The 16846-nt window shown below is 45.9% G+C and overlaps 1 protein-coding gene across 14 annotated transcripts in view; it reads right to left on the bottom strand.

Moving 5' to 3' along the window:
• Nucleotides 1-16846, bottom strand: part of LOC135263036 (muscleblind-like protein 3) — a 46618-nt gene that overhangs the window by 22823 nt on the left and 6949 nt on the right. For 13 of the 14 annotated variants that reach the window (XR_010332376.1, XM_064350595.1, XM_064350604.1 and 10 more), the window contains exons 2-4: nt 12499-12738; nt 11930-12330; nt 11456-11697 (exon numbers count right to left, since the gene is read on the bottom strand). Coding sequence is in view for 13 of the 14 variants with exons in the window: in XM_064350595.1 (XP_064206665.1) it covers nt 11456-11629 (174 nt within the window). In the remaining variant the exon portion in view is untranslated. Of the gene's footprint in view, nt 1-11455; nt 11698-11929; nt 12331-12498; nt 12739-12853; nt 13615-16846 lie in introns of those variants that run through there. The other variant, XM_064350596.1, reaches the window with a different exon arrangement.

The raw sequence follows: 16846 nt of genomic DNA on the forward strand, positions 1-16846 counted from the left end.
CTGCAGGGCTGCAGTGCTCTACAATTTGAATATTTGAATTCCTCGTCCTTAATCAACCAGCCTTAATAAAAAATTAATTAATTTAAAAAAAAACATGCATCAATTTCCTGCTCGTTAAGCAGTCGATATTTAGTACATGTCTTCAAAAATTCATTAATCCCATTTGCCCTCAAGGACAACAGCAACAGATGCCAGCTCTGCTTCACAAACCAAATGGCTAATTCATCTCAGTCTTTAATTTGATCAGCTAAAAACATTTTGGGACCTCTTTTTATGTCATTTATGTTTGCAATACAGCACAACAAACACAATGGGAACAAGGGGTTTTAATTCTAAATGCATGCACAGCTATTTCTGACAAAGTGCCTTAAGAGGGTAAAGAATCCCTCTAAACATGAAAAGCATCTAATTTAAATTAACAGTTTGTTAAAATTCTGGGATTATAACATCAGTTGGAACGAAAGCATACAGAAGGGGTCTGCAGGACTAAGGCTGGGAACGACGGTCTTAACTGTCTTAACTCTGTAGGGTTATCACTGCCAAATAATTATGCGAGATGACAGACGTGCTACAGAGATGAATAATGACGGACAGTGAGAGATTATGAGATAGAGATGGGCGTTTACTAGTGATGAGAGAGTGAAGGGAAGAGAAAAAAAATAAAAGAATGAAAGAAGCAATGAGTCACGTAATGACAGTATGACTCAACCGTGTAACATTTTCAAGAATTTCCATCAACCTGACCGAAATTTCAAAAAACCACTGCCTTCACTGGCATACATCACAAGAGATTTTTACTCCTTTTTTATTTTTATTGTTGTTGCTAATTTCCAGTCCAATTTCCTAGACTCCTCCACGACAACACCTATCTCAATCCAAAAAGTCGAACGCTAGCACTAGCCTCCAGCGATGCTAGCAAAGCCAGCGGCCGCTTTATTAAACCGCACATTGGGTTGTTGCAACCAGGTGATTAGCTCGATGGAGGAGAGCATTATTTGTCCGTTAGCGCTGCAACTCGCTGCAGGCGCTGCACTGCTAGTAGCAGTCGCTGGAGAGCGAGTAGGAGAAAACAACGACCCCGGCAAACTAGCCCTCCCGAGTCCCGGCGTTAGCCAACAAATGACCCACTGAGATTCCAAACCTCACTGAAGCGGTCAGCTCAGCGCCAGGATTTGGTGCCTTTACTTTGCCGCACCCCGCAAGAGATACTTTAACTGGGATTTACACTTCGCTCAGGGCTCATCACAACAAGCCCAGACCAAAGTGACAGCCACAGCACAGGAACTCCCCGCCAGGCTAACGTTCCCTATGCGCACATGGAGTACACCTTCTCAGCCTAAGGTAATGGTCCCCAATCCAGAAACATGCACATAAACTCAACTCTGAACACAGGCCGATCAGGGTACCTTTCTATAATAAGTGTGACTATGTTTTTTATTGAGTAGGTATATATAGAATAAATAACTATGCAGATACAGTTGTAGATATGCTAACAGCTATTCCAGCAGCTTTTCTGTGAGTTTGGTATTTGTCCATTTGAATGACGTCATGGAACACATGGGTAAATGAAAGCAGACTGTGCTACCCACACGTGCAGAAGGGCTTCTAGGAAACACTACAGTGAGGGCCAGTCCTGCACACGAGGCTATTTATGGCATTTGTTGTTGTTTTTTTCAGAGGAATTTTCTCTCCTCAGCTATTCCACCATCAAATATCAGCATGACAAGTCAGTTTAGATTTGGCAAAGAATACGCATTATATAAAATGCACTAACACAAAGTGTCAAAATCACATAACACTTCACAGCTCAAAATCTGTGCGAGGTCCACTCCTGCAGGAAACCACACACTATCTGCCAAACTGTGTCAACTGTCCAGTCAAAGTAATTCACGGGAAGATTGGAAATGCTTACTCATCTCTGGACAAATCTCACTCCCTATCTCAGCAGTGAGAATTTCCAGGCCAACCAACCGGAGCCCACCACACTCAAAAACAGAAATACTGACATCTGTGAAAATTCCTCAAAGCTGCTCATCAGATAATGGTGGATAAACTGTGGGCAAGGCAACCGTGACTGGAGAAAAAGTGCAACTTGGGTGTGCAAACCCCACTTCCTGAATGAGGAACAAAGGACAAAAGCACATGAGGTCATTCAAAACATGGTAATAGACAAGTTATCTTTATATAACTTTCTTTTGTTGGAAAAATTGATGGGTTTTGGGTCACAGGGAATATTTTCACCTACTTAATAAAAAATGTGAAAAGCAAGATTTTGATGTTTCACCCTAAAGACAGGTGTTAGGGCGGACTTGCCAGTACCCTTGAGCAAGGGACTTAACCTGCATTGCTTCAGTATATATCCAGCTGTATAAATGGACGTAATGTAAAATGCTATGTAAAAGTTGTGTATAAGTCGCTCTGGATAAGAGCGTCTGCTAAATGCCTGTAATGTAATGGGAAGATTTATAATAAAATTATGCATTTAGTAGCATAAACAAGACAAGCTGAACAAAAACAGGGGGGCAAGTCATTGTTAGTTACATGATGTTCACCGATGAACTCATGTGGATATGTAATTTCAGTAGAAGCATGATGTCATGCCCTGGTGACGGTCTTAGCTTCATCGCCGGGGATGTCATTATGAGGGAGGCACATAACTCTCATCTCGCTGCAGAACAGAATGTCCAAAAACTCTTTAGACATTACTCAGTACGAAGGCTGGCCTTCCCCGCAGAAGGGCGTGCTCCAGGACTGCAGCTCCGAGCACGGCGGCACATGTTCCGTTTCCCTCCATCCCCATGCACGAATGTCGAGCAGCAAGCCGAGAAGCAATGAAAAGATCGGCAATAAACCTCATTGAGACTGCAGTCTGCCTCAAAATGTGACCCCAGACAACAGCCTTCCACATTCCTGCTCAGCTGACTGCAACACAAACACACACACACACACGCGCGCGCACACACACACACAAGTGCAAACACATCTGCAAAGCACACACAGACATAAACTCCCAAGGGTGAAACCCATTGCATCAGCCACCAATGTGTTGTGGGAGAAATGATTTATAAACCACAACTCCCATGAGCCTTTGCCTCAGAAAACTGCTCCGTCACCTGCACACAGTGCAGGGAGACGGGCAGAGGAGGCGAAGGGCTGTGCTACAAAAGGATAAGAGAGTGTGCTGCATGAAGAATGACAGCTCATTTGAGCCTGTCTACACACACAGACATTCCAGATTTCAGTGAGACAGCCTGATTGGATCAATATAAAACCAAGATTAAGACGACAAAGGCAGATTTGATTGCCGACGTAAACAGGACAGGGAAGGTGGCTGCCAGGTCTGTGAACAGACTGGAAAGAAGTGCGTAACAAAAGGCTGCAAGTAGCACAGACTGACTCAGGGATCTCCTCCCTGTAGCCATAGAAACGCAGAGAGGCTATTGGGACTTTCTCCTAATGCCCTCTTTAGTCCACAGAGACAGAGTAATGGACGTAATGTAGAGAACAGCTTGGGATTAACACCTAGCACCTAGCACTAAGGGCCACAGAGACAGGCCCACATACTGTATTTCGTAAGTTACCACTTCTATCGCTAAAGTCTCATTCACACTGAAGCAAAATAAATGCTACGTTGTATATACAGAATGAAAAACACAGAACATGTTAGAACACACTGTATTTAAGGGGATAAACCAGTTCAGTTCTACTCCACTAACGCATAAACAACATGTGTTTTGCAGAGCCAAGATTACGCAATAGAGTGTCATCAGACTCTTTGATGAGCTATCAGACCATCCATCTAAGATACAATTTAAAGGTATACTATGCAGCATTTTTTAGCCTTGCTGTGGTCCTGCGTTTACAATTTTTTTTTAAATCTCCTCCTCAGTCTTCAACCCCACCCACTCACCCTGTGTATTCCACAGGGGATTGAGAGCCAAATCACTCCAATCTGACATCTCATAACAAAACTTTACGATATTGCTTTTCATAACAGCATTTTACTGTTCACAGTTTCATGACTGAAAGGTTGCAAACACACAAGGTCAATTAACTGGACTCAAAATTCAAGTATGCTCAGAAAATCGGTAGAAATGCTGGAAACAAGTGAGCGAAGTTTCACAACTCAAACTGGAAAATTATAAACACAGCTGTACTGCAAAAAACCTGTTTCGCTGAAACACAATCAGAAATGTCTAAATCACAACTTTTTCAACAGTTAAGCGTAATGAACTACTTGACTTTAGATCAGGGGTGGACAACTCGGAACTTAATTGAACAATTAAAGCAGTCGATTGCACAGTTAAATCATCTCACCTCACCTGGTTTCTTAGGCTAAGTGGTTGTTGACTTTAAGGTGAAAACAAAAACGCAGACCCTGCAGCCCCCGGGGAGCAAGGCTGGCCACCCCAGCTCTAGATAGCTAGCTACTCACCCTGAGTCTGGAGTAGTCTTCGTGAAAGGGGGTTACTACTTCATACCAATGGTCTTATTTGTGATTTATGATTTACATAAATGTGTCAGCTGCAAGCATTTGAGTTAACGACAGCCAAAGGCCAGAAGCAATGATGCTCACAAAATGTACGCACAAACACCTGGAACTACTCCAAGAACGTGCTCTGGCTTAGGAACAAAGCCTGTACAGCGGGTGAAGTTCTGCAATCCGAACAAACTTCATGTGCCCCATCGAAGGCCACTGTCAAGGTCTCTGACTTTATCGGAGTCTAAAAGCAGAACTGTGCTGAATGATTTCAGAGCATGTCTGTGTGGATTACCCATTATTTCAAAGGTCACAAGGTAGGAATCATATATGGACAAGTCAAATTATGGCAAGATATTATTTTATGTGTAGTAAATAAGTCATTGGATTGGATTAGCCAGCCAACAACAGTGAATGTCTCTTACTGACAGGCTAGCAGACTTGCTGAGTCGTTGAACCCCCATTGTTGAAATGTATGCAAGTGCTGGTGTTCAGTAGGCAGTGGTATTAATTAAGTGGTGATTACAATAATTTTAAAGGACAGAAAAACAGCGCAACAGTGGTTGTGAAATGGTGTTCATGTTGTAGGTAGCTAGTTAGTAAGTATTATGTTAATAGCCAACAGCACATTGTACATTTGTTGGATAAGTTCAAAGCACCCAAAAACTTTTAATAGTTCACTTGATAGCTAAGTTTCTATACTATAGCACAATGGCTAGTTACAAGTAGCTAATATTTAAAGATGTGCTCAAAGCTTACCCATGGCTAACTAGCTACTTGGCTAACGCCCATTTAATAGTGAAGCTAGCTTAGTTGGCTATAGACAGCCAGAGACTGCGATTAGGTATGGCACCCAGATGTCCTTAAAGAAGAATTCAATTCAAGTTATTTTCTGTAGATTTGTCATTTTTTTGCTATATTATTCTCATTCCATGGTTTTATATGTTCATCTTTTGCATTACGTGTTGTTGATTGGTTGAATTCATGCTCTTGTTTTGTGTTTACTATTTAAGGTGGCCTATACAGGGTTTATCAGTCTGAGATGATTATCTTCTTTCTCCTCTTTGAATTTAGTCATTGGAATACTTGTAACATTCATGATTTTAATGTTATGTATATTAATGTTTACATTTTTATATGGACTTTTTAACATTAGTGTTAGGCTTGCGTTGATTAGGTTACATGATTAGTACCAGCTGTGTCCTATTAATCAATTACATACATCCTTACTGCTGGACATTGTGTGGCTTTTAACTTGAACCATTATTCCAAGTGCATCTAGATGCTAATGACGTTCTGTGGCTGAAACATTTGCTCGCCTTGAATTTTTAGCATTTTATTCTTGACAATAGAGGCCTCACCTCTACTGGCATGGAACTGCACATGCAGCATTTCAGAACCATCTCTGTCTCATCCCTTGGCAGAATTCAGGGACCAGATTCACTAAACATTTATCAAAAGCTACAGGTGCTATTCACGGGTCCACGTGTCCAAAGACTTCGGCCAGATTTATATAAACGGTGACGACCGGATCCCCTTCCCACACCCGTGAGCTTGCCTTCGGAAGTGAATCAGCAGTGAATTTCCATACGGAAGGAGACGGAGTGTGTTCCAGGAGCACCACTGTGGGGGTGTATGAAATCCCCCACCGCTGGGCAACTTGTCCTCTCAATGAGTAAAAATCTGAACTGACCTTCAGTCACCCTGCAAAAGTTTGTACATCGCAAGCTCCACCCACTCCTGGTCCACTCATAACTCATTTCAGTTACTTTTTTCAACAGCACAACAGAAAACAATTTATGACATTATTACAAATGTCAGTGGAATCACAGAACAGGCTTAAACCATCCAGGGGGCTCGCTTGCAGTGTTGCTAGCCCCCCCTCTTCTCAGTTTAAAAAAAAAACTTCAGGTAGAGAAGAATTAAGTTAATGTATGCACAATTATTGAATAACAAGCCAAAGTACAATTTAACCCTACAATAACACAAAAAGATCACTTTTACTTAAAAATAATCTTAGAGACAACTATCCTCCTTTGGCTTTAATTACAATGAAATTAATAATTATTTGAAGTCTATCCAATCAAACCGGGAGGTAAAGGGGAGGGAGGGAGGTGGAGGGGTTAGGGTTAGGGTATGAAATACCAGCAGATCATAGCTGCAGTCTGACTGTAGTCAGGGGACCTTGTTTCTCTCTAGCTGCACTGGTTTCTTCCTGTAGTTGTGATGCAATCTTAAAACAGTTTCTTCTGCTAGACACCACAAGATATTTGTCAGCTGCCTCTTGATCTTCCTGGTCTTCTCCTGTTAACATTACTGCCCATGAACTGGACCCTTCTGAGTGTGTACTGAACACTGCACCTAGAAATCTTAAGCTTCTTTGCAATTTCTCATGGGGAATAACCTTGCCACCATATGTTTACTTGATCCTGTACATCTGAGCCCAATAGCGGCTTCTTTGCCATATTTCTTGCAGCTTAAGCATCTGTTTTACTTACACTACAGGCAAATGGTATCAAGTTATCTGTGGTTTTAAAAACACTTATGGTAGATAAGATTTCACTCAATTTAATTACCCCTCCACCTCCCTCCCACCCTCTTGGTAAATGGCTGGATAGACTTCAAATAATTTCTAATTTAATTGTAATTCAAGCCAAAAGATGTTATTTTGAGAAAAGTCATGTCTTTGATTGCTTTTAAGTAAAACTCACCTTTTTTGTTATTGTAGGTAGAAATAGAAAGTTTTTTTTAATGTTATGTAAATGAAAGTAGTCATGTTTAGCATGCAATGACTGTGACCTATAGACATCACAAAGTGCTGAGTCTGAGAGCGCATCTTCTCTGGCAAGATCATCATTAAACCACTGGCAGGTATTTTTAGGCAGTCTTTAGAAACTGCAGAAATACCGGACGGCTGGAAGCAAGGTAATATAATGTCAATATATAAGAAAGGGAACCGTACTGATCCAGGAAAATACAGGCCTGTCATTTTAAATGGCATCACATGTAAAATATTGGATTCAATCATTAGAGACAAGTTATAATTCATAATTTATCATTTGTATAAATAATAACATCCTATGGTATACCCAGCATGTTTTTTGAAAAGGAAGGTCATGCCTGACAAATCATTTGGCATTCTTTGAGGCAGCCACCAAGTGCTTTGATTGTAGCAAGGCTTATGATATTATATGCATTTTGATTTACAAAAATCATTTGTTACATGAGTTCCATGACAGACTCATAAAAATAAAAGTAAGAATTACATGAGGTATTTCAGAGTGGGTTTGGAACTGGCTACAGGGCAGAACACAAAGTGTAGTGATTACCTGAGTATAGAGTACTGTGGGAAGTGCAGTCCCACAAGGACCGGTGCTGGGACCATTGGTCTTCCTCATTTATAAAAATGACCTTGACATGGACATTGAAAGTATTTTAATTAAATTTGATTACAATTTAAATGATACAAAACTGGGAGGTTCAGCCAACAATTTGGATTCTACTAAAGTAATCCAAGAAGATTTAAACAGAATCCAGAACAGCCTGGAAACCGGCCAAATGAAATTCAATACAGAAAAATGTAAAGTTCTACATAAACATGAGACAGGACTATTTTTTGGGAGGAACAAAATTGGAATGTGCCCAATTTGAAAAAGACTTTGGAGTAATAGTTGATCATAGCCTTTCAGCTTCTAGGCACTGTGCTGAACAGTAAAAAAAAAAGTCCAACAGGATGCTGGGATATATAGTCAAAAGTACTGAGTATAAATCCAAGGAAATTATACTTGCATACACTACATGGCCAAAAGTATGTGGACACCCAAACAACACACTCATATGTGCTGAAACGTCTCATTCCAAAACCATGGGCATTAACATGGAGTTGGTTCCCCCTTTGCTGCTATAACAGCCTCCACTCTTCTGGGAAGGCTTTCCTCTAGATTTTGGAACATGGCTGCAGGGATTTGCTTCCATTCAGACACAAGAGCATTAGTGAGGTCAGATACTGATACTGGGCGATAAGGCCTGGCTCGCAGTCATCGTTCCAATTCATCCCAAAGGTGTTAAATGGGGTTGAGGTCTGGGCTCTGGGCAGGCCAGTCAAGTTCTGCCACACTAAACTCGGCAAATCATTTTTTTATTGCCCTCGCTTTGTCTATGGGGGCACGGTCATGCTGCAATCGAAAAGGGCCTTCCCCAAACTGTTGCCACAAAATTGGAATTCTCTAGAATGTCACTGTATGCCAGGTCATGTAGTAGAGGCAGAAACTCTGGGTTTTTTCTAGACCAGGCTTCATACAGTGCTAGATACCGTCTAGTTAGTAGGTAAACCGAGCATTAGGCATACTTTATTGGTTGGAAAACGGCAAGCATTGTTGGGCTGATTGGTCTGTTCTCATTGTAATGTTTGTCAAAAATTTCCTATTTTTGGCTTTGAACTCCATTGTTGCTTTAGCACTATGTTTGGGATCATCATCTTGCTGTAGGATGAAGCACCATCCAGTAAGTTTGGAGGCATTTGGCTGAACTTCAGCAGGTAAGACGCTGTCTGTACACTTCTGTACACTTCAGAATTCATTCTGTTGCTGCTATCAGACTCTCCTGCAGACAGTAGTCACTGACACATCCACACGTGAAGAGTGTTTCTGACCTGTCTGGCAGGCATTTTGAGGTTTTTCCTCCACCGTGGTGAGAATTCTTCAGTCATCAACTGTAGAGGTCTTCCTCAGCCTACCAGGCGCTTTGTGAATATTGAATTGTTTTTTTTTTTCTTAAAGAGTAATTACACTCTAGATCATTAAGGTTATTTTCAACACTTAACAGAAAAAACTGGTAGAAAAGAGTCTTTTTACTGCCCTCCACTCTAGCCTCACCCCAATCGTGAGTACCTCTTTGGAGTTACTATAACTACATTACATAAATATCAATTAAGATATCCAGCCGGAAAATTGTTGTCATCCACAAATTTATCCACTTAGTTTTTAAAAACGATAGGAAAAAAACACTGCTGGCACCCTATTGGCTAGATTGGTTTTTAGCCCAAAGTTTTCAAACCGAAGAAGAATGGTGGCCTATTCGTGAACTTTCTCATATTCCACCTAAGCAGTCCACCAAAATATGTTTCTGCAAACATTTGAGGTGAGATGTAATTGCCAGGTAATTGCTGAATCTTGATTCATATTTGAGCGGCAAGGCCTAGCTTGATAGTTTGATCCAGGTTTCATGAGCCAGGTGCAGTTACGCTGAACAAATTAATTTTCCTAGAGAATACTTCATGCAAATGAGCCAGATACACCTACTCAAACCACCCCAGGAGGCATTCTTCAAAATTGAGTAGTAGCCAGAGCCAGGCTGAAACAGTGATTGTAATTACTCTTTAATGATGTTCCAAACAGTTGGCCAGTTTGGCCTATGTCTTCCTTCCTCGACTTTCACTGGCACAACTCTGGTACTAATGTTGACGAACGCCAACAACAGACAATCAAAAGCCTAGAATCAAGACAAGATACTGAAAGCTCTCTTATTCCTGCACTAAGGAACGCAATTTAACACAACTGACTAATGAGAAACACCTGTGAACCCATTTGACCCAAACATTATGCTGACCTGAAAAAAAAGGGGGGGGAGACTATGTATAAAAAGTGCTGTATTTTCTGCATGGTGAAGCCAAATTGTATATAAAAAATATCCTGTAATAAAAGCTATAAAAGCTGAGAATCTGAACTTTAACCGAATTGTTTGATTAATGACAAATGTGAAATTGTAGAGTACAGAGCAAAATCAAGAAAAGATACACCTTTGTCCCAGGCATTATGGAGCTCACTATATATATATATATATATATATATATATATATATACACACACACACACACACACACACACACACATTAATATACATATACACATATACATATAATGGCAGAATAATACAATCTAAGTCAGTAATGAGGAGACAGCTGGCTCTCGCAGACAGAGGCTCCCTTGTCTGTGAGTGTGAGCGCTGAGACGGGCAGACGCAGGTTTGCCTGGCCTGCTGGCGGAGCCAGGGGGGCTCACAATACCAATATTATCTGCCCCGGCCTGCGCGGCGCGTTCAGGCCGCGCGCCACACAACTGGCAGAGCGGCGTTCGGACGCCTTCAACCGAATGCATTTTAGCCTTTTCATTTCAGCCCACGATTACGTCATCAGAGCCTCCTGAAGACGCATGTGGCAATCACATTTTTTAAAAATGCCTTACATCTCTGTCCAACAGACTTGGCGTGACTCGGAAACCACATTCTGAACTCGGCTTTTTGGCTTCACTTCGTTCCTCTTCTTATCAGGATTATTGTTACGATATGATTACAGTTCATGTTACGTGCACTTCTACCACTTCCTTAGGATTAAACAAAGGCGTGAAAATAAGAAGAATAAACAACATGTGGTCAAAAGCAAATATGTGACTGAGTCAGAGAGTCTCGGGTCCAAAACGAGACTGGGCCTTGCCCAAAACTGTCATTTGCACCTGCATAGCATGTCATTAATTTAGTGCCACTCTGTTTTCCATTCTCAGAAGGATCTTCCGTAATTACCCAAGCTCAGACTTGAAGCCCAGTAAGACCCATTGTTATTTATCATTTTTTTTAAAACGATCTCCTGTCACACTGACAATGTTACCAAACGTGCTGCAGATCATCTCCAATTGTTCATGGCACCCTGGCATTCTCTTCCCTATTTACAAATTAGCACGTTCCAGTTGGTGACTTACTGACGACGAGCAATCAAAAACAGTGTTGTATCTGCATGTGCACACTTGAGCATGTGCCTCTGAGAGAGTTTACGTGTGTGTGCGTACTGTGTGTGTACATGTGTGCGTGCCTGCGTGTGTGCATGTCTAAGCAAGCGCACACGTGCAGAGTATACACCAGAGCGTTAGCTGCGTGTGTGCGTGTGTGCGTGTGCGGGCGTGCGCGTGCGGGCGGGCTGCTCACCTTGAGCGAGTCGAAGCAGGCGATGACGCGGCCGTTCTCCACGTGGCAGCTGCGCGAGGGGTGGGCGAACTTGCACTCGGCGTCCGAGCGGGAGCAGGTGCCCCGCTGGAACTCCCGGCAGACCTCCAGGGTCAGCCACTTGGTGTCGCGGCCCATGGCCACGTTGGCAGCCATGGCAGGTGCTCGGGGTCCTCCGGGGAACGGCCCAGGGGGGTGAAACGAGGGCAGCTTCAATCCCAGGCCTGCGCATACAACAAAAAAAAACCTCTTTCTTGCTGGACTCCGGGCAAGAACTGGCCACTCACTCGGGCGAACGAAATGGAAAATTAAAGCTTGCGATCAAATGACATGCTTCCTAAAGTGGATTAAACCTCTCATCCCAGCCCGGGCTTTGAAAAAAAAGATCATATATGTAGATGTTTTTCTCTGGGCAGATTGAGATCGCGGTTCCGCCAGTTCACGGGAGGGAATCACCTTGAGGGGGTGGCGGGATGACTGGCGAGCAGAGTCCAGCTCTGTCACGGTCGCGGGGGACAAGAGAAGGCGGGTCACACGGGCATTCTGGGAGCAGGGCGGACTGGGGGGACACTCCCTGACGCTGCGCTGGAGAGGGAGGGAGTGAGCGAGAAAGAGAGAGAGAGAGAGAGAAAGGTACCAGAGTCCGTCTCTCTCGCTGCGTCCTTTGTGTCTAGGCGTCACAGTAGCTCTTGTCAAGGTCCGGTATTTCCTTTGGTATCGTTGGACGGTACGTACGTTTCTTTTCCACGTAAAAAAAAACAAAAAAAAAAAACGGTGTCCCGAACGCTCAGATGAGACGTGTGATGCGTGTGGGGCGCCGGGCGCCGGGCGACGGGGTCCGCCTCCCTGATGAAACGCTTCATAAGCAGCAATGAGGAAGAAAGAAAACCACAGTGAAAATAAATACGATTAGCAAACCCACAGCTACGTTTACCGGGGAGCGAGCAGGAACAGGGCCGTCACGGTGATGTACACAGTCACAATCGAGGCCCGGCTCCACAGGCTAACGGTCGCCGCTCACTCACCTGCTGTTCCAAAGGAGCGAGAAGCCCGTCAGGTGACAGTCAGGCCCAGGGAGAGACAGGGGGCTGGTCTGACAGCGCTGCTCCTTCGGGAGTAGGCACTTTGTGCTCCGTCGCTTCTCCGGTTCCTCCTCCTCTTCTCTTCCTCTTCTGGTCCCTCCCTCTCCCAAGTTTCAGCCCTTTGATTTATCCGTCCTTCGCTTCGTTAACCGCTCATCTGCTTTCTTCCTTTCCCGACAGATTCTGCGGTTGAAAAAAACAAGGAGTCTATAAAAATTCAGGAACAATGTGAAAGAAAGAAGTGCGGAGGGAGTTAAATAAATAAAAAAATTCTAAAAAATTTTAAGTCACAAAAGACCTTGAAGACAGTTTCAATCATTTGCCAGGAATCGGACAGGACGGATGAAAGTTCAGGGAACGAATACAGACTCATACATATTCATAAAGTGCACCAGTGCTGAGGAGGGAAATGGAGAAAAATTCACTGAAGCTGGAGAGCAGCTGGAACATGATGAAGAGAAAAAGAACAGAGCGAGAGAGAGAGAGAGAGAGGAGAGAAAAAGAGAGAGCAGCCAGACAGACAAGAAGCAGGCAGCAGCGCAAGGGAAAGGGCAGACTGTGTCTCAGTCTGAGAGAGCGAGAGAGAGGGAGACAGAGAGTGAGAGAGAGAGAGAGAGAGAGAGAGAGAGAGAGAGAGAGAGTGAGAGAGAGAGAGAGAGAGGAAGAGATGAGAGAGAGAGAGAGAGAGAGAGAGAGAAGCGCATGCACGAGAGACAGAGGATGTCCCTTTCAGAGGCTCCCGCGAGCCCTGGCTAATTAGCCGGCTTGACTCGGACTGAGCCGCGATCCGGAATGAAAGCGGAGAGGCCGCAGAAACGGGGCGCGGGGGATCAGCGCTGCCGGCTCGCGCACGTCCGCAGCCGCCGCAGACAGGTCGCAGGATGAAATGAAAAAAGAAAAAAGCAAAAAAACATAAACGATGAGGAGAGAGGGAAGACAGGAGAGGGAGCGAGCGAGAGAGCGTTTTTTTTTTTTTTCCCTCCCCACACGCTGCAGTTGCTGTGCGCGGTGGGAGGCGCGGGCCAACCGGCTCCGGGTTTGCAGGCGGGTCGGCTGAGCGGGGAGCCAATGGGGAGGAGCGTTTCATATTGATCTTTAAAGATAGTTTTTTTCGTGTGTTGTTTCCCTCCCCCTGCTCTCTCACCTCCTTCCCCTGGCAGACTGTCTCAGTGCTGCGCCCGCCGCGCGCGTTAAAACAAAAAGAGAGAGAGAGAGAGAAACGCTCCGGCTCGGGCTCCGGCTCCCCTTCCTGGAGCGCCGCCTCGCCGAACAGGGGCAGGGACGGAGGGATGGAGGGAGGCGGAGGAGAGGAAGGAGGGCAGGTAAAACGCGCTGGTGGGAGCCGCTGGGACGGAACGGGCTGAGCCGAGGGGAGGGGAGGGGAGGGGCGGGGGAGAGGGTCCCGGAGAGAGAGAGAGAGAGAGACGCGACTCCTGGCTGAAGGAGAGTGACTCAGGGAAACGGCAGCGCAGCGCGGCCCGGCGCCGCGTCCACCGCCATGAATCAGCCCAGCCACCCTGAGCTGATTAGGAGAGCAAACAGGAAGAGGCTGAAATGGCTGAACCATGATTCAGGGCCACAGAGCGCAACGCGGGCTCGGAAAAAAGGAGAGAGAGAGAAAACGGGAGACGAGAAGGTGGAGAAGAGCAGGGAAAAGAAGGGAAGAGCGGTAGGGACAGACGCGCTGCATTTCTCCGCACCTCAGAGATGGACGGTGGGTGGAGTTTGGGCGGAGGAAGGGTGGCGCACAGCCCCCCAGCTGAAGCACACCACAGTGGGGGGGGCTGAGGTAAATGAAGAGAGAGTGTGAGAGAGAGATGTGTGTGGGGGGTTAATGGGCCCTTCAGACTATGCACAAGAGCATTCCCATTGCTAAAGGAGAAGCTGAATCTCTGTGCAGGTCTCTACCTCCCCTTCCCCTGCTCTGATAATCAATGGAGTGTTTTCCCCAGGGGGCACACCATGTTCTACACATGCAGTCCCTGCTTCTGCTGCTTTCTGATACACATCAGCATCCCAGACACACACACACAGACACACACACAGACACACACACCAACACACACACACACAGACACGCACACACACACACACACACAGACAGACAGACAGACATGCACACGCGCACAATGCCCAACCCAATATACAGTACAGTATGGCCACACATCCCAGGGATTGTACAGACATGCCGCACCACTGTATTATTAATACAGAGAACAAAGTAATACTTAACCAGCAGTTAAATATTATTTAACCAGCAGTTAAATATAAAACGAACATATTTAATGCCTCAATACATAGTTACAAGAGAAACGCCCGAACATGCGACGTGGAAAGGTGACGTGCTTTCACGAGCCTCCTGCCGAGCGATGCTCAAAGACTAAAGCCAAGCGAATGAGGAACAGCGTCGGGTTTGAGCTGACAACCGCATTAAAAACGGTTTGGCACCATCACAGGAAGACGAGGCCATATAAATACGAGACAAAAATAGACTGCCGCGTGTTATCGGAGTGTTTGAAACAGTATAATTCAAAACCCCCCATCCCCACAACCAAAATACTAAATCAGGATCAGTACACAGAAAGACTAAAACAAAGTGACTGAACCAGTGGCTGTGTCCCGCTGTAGCGCAGACACGGGAGCGATAGCGCTGTTTTAGCGCTCGCTAATGCAGGCTGGGCAAGGCCCTGCTCGAGCCGTGTGCTGCTGTCAGTAAGCGCCAACCTGCCTGCAGCGGTGATGTTGCACAGGATCTGCCACGGGGGAGGGGCTTGGAGGCGGCCTGCGCATGGCCGCTCTGCAAGGTCACCCCACCAGCAGAAACCTGGCTCCACACTGCGGCCTTGGGAGAGAGGTGGGGCACGGTGGAGTGCAGTACTGTGTGCGTGTGTGTGTGTGTGCGTGTTTGTGTGCCGGCGTCTGTCGTCTGTCCTTCTGCGTTGGTGTGTGTGACGTGTGCAGGTGTGTCTGTGTGTACGCGTGATGTGCGAATCTGTGTGCGTCGTCGTCTGTGTGTATGCGTGTGCGTACGTCTGTATGCATGTCTGTGTGTTTATGTCTGTCTGTCTGTCTGTCTGTCTGTGCGTGTGTGTGTGTGTGTGTGTGTGTGTGCAGGCGCGTGGCTGTCTGTGTGTGTGTGTGAGAGCGTGTGAATGTGTCTGTATGTGCGTGTGTGTCTGTGTGCGTGCATACGTCTGTATGCATGTCTGTGTGTTTATGTCTGTCTGTCTGACAGTTACGTGTCATTCTGAAGCGGGGGCCAAAACATGCAGCTCCTGACTTAAACAGGGGAACGCCAAAGGGCAGCACTCCATTTCATTACACATCTGCACTTGGCCTGTCACAGACTCACACTGAGCAAAGCGCTCGTATCTGTTTGGGCTGTAGCAGCTGCTGCTGATAGCCCGGGCCGTCAGTGGGGCCTGTTTTTGGGCTGGACGGGCTACGGCACGCTCCTCACTCCAGCCCAGCTCCAGCACTGACAGGGCGGCAGGCCGCCACACTCAGAGCGCACCAGAGGGGCGCCGCGGCTGCGGGGAACGCCCGGACCGGCTCTCTCAGCCACGGAGCGGGAGCCGGGCCCCGGGGCCGAGCTCCGCCCATCAGCAGGCGGAGAGACAGGTGGGAGGGCGGCGGCTCCGGCGCGCCCCGCCCCGCCCCGTCCCCGTGTACAGTCACCTTCACAGAGAGCCCGGTCTGCGCTGCCATTAGCCTGCAGGGCCGCCGCGACAGAGCACGTCTGCAAACGTATGCGCAGTCGCACACGCACGCACGGATGCACGCACGCACGCACATGCGCACACAGACAGACACACACACACATACACACAGACACACACACAGAGGAAACTCACTCACCGATACACACACACACTATCTCGCTGACACAATCACTAAACAAACACACGCTCACATACTGACACACACTCACAGCACACACGCATTCTGAGGACACACATCAACAAACATGCTTGCAAACACACAAACACAGACACGCACAATGTCCATAAACACACACGTGCCCACTCGCTCACAAGCTTAAAATCAAACATACAGACGCACTACACACTGAGGGAACACGCGCACATAATCCCCCACACACAAATGCCATGGCCTCTATTGTGAGGGGACCCATTCAACCTTCCCCACTAGGTAAACGAACAGGAGCAGAACAAACAACAGCGCCGTAAGATAGGGCAAGTCTTTACTGCGAATGCGTGCTTTGTGGAAAAATGACAATTATGTGGACGAATGACCAAATGGCACACAGGAGAAGGAAGAGATGTTTATC

This window comes from Anguilla rostrata, chromosome 9 (genome assembly GCF_018555375.3).
Source record: "Anguilla rostrata isolate EN2019 chromosome 9, ASM1855537v3, whole genome shotgun sequence".
Classification (NCBI taxonomy): Eukaryota; Metazoa; Chordata; class Actinopteri; order Anguilliformes; family Anguillidae; genus Anguilla; species Anguilla rostrata.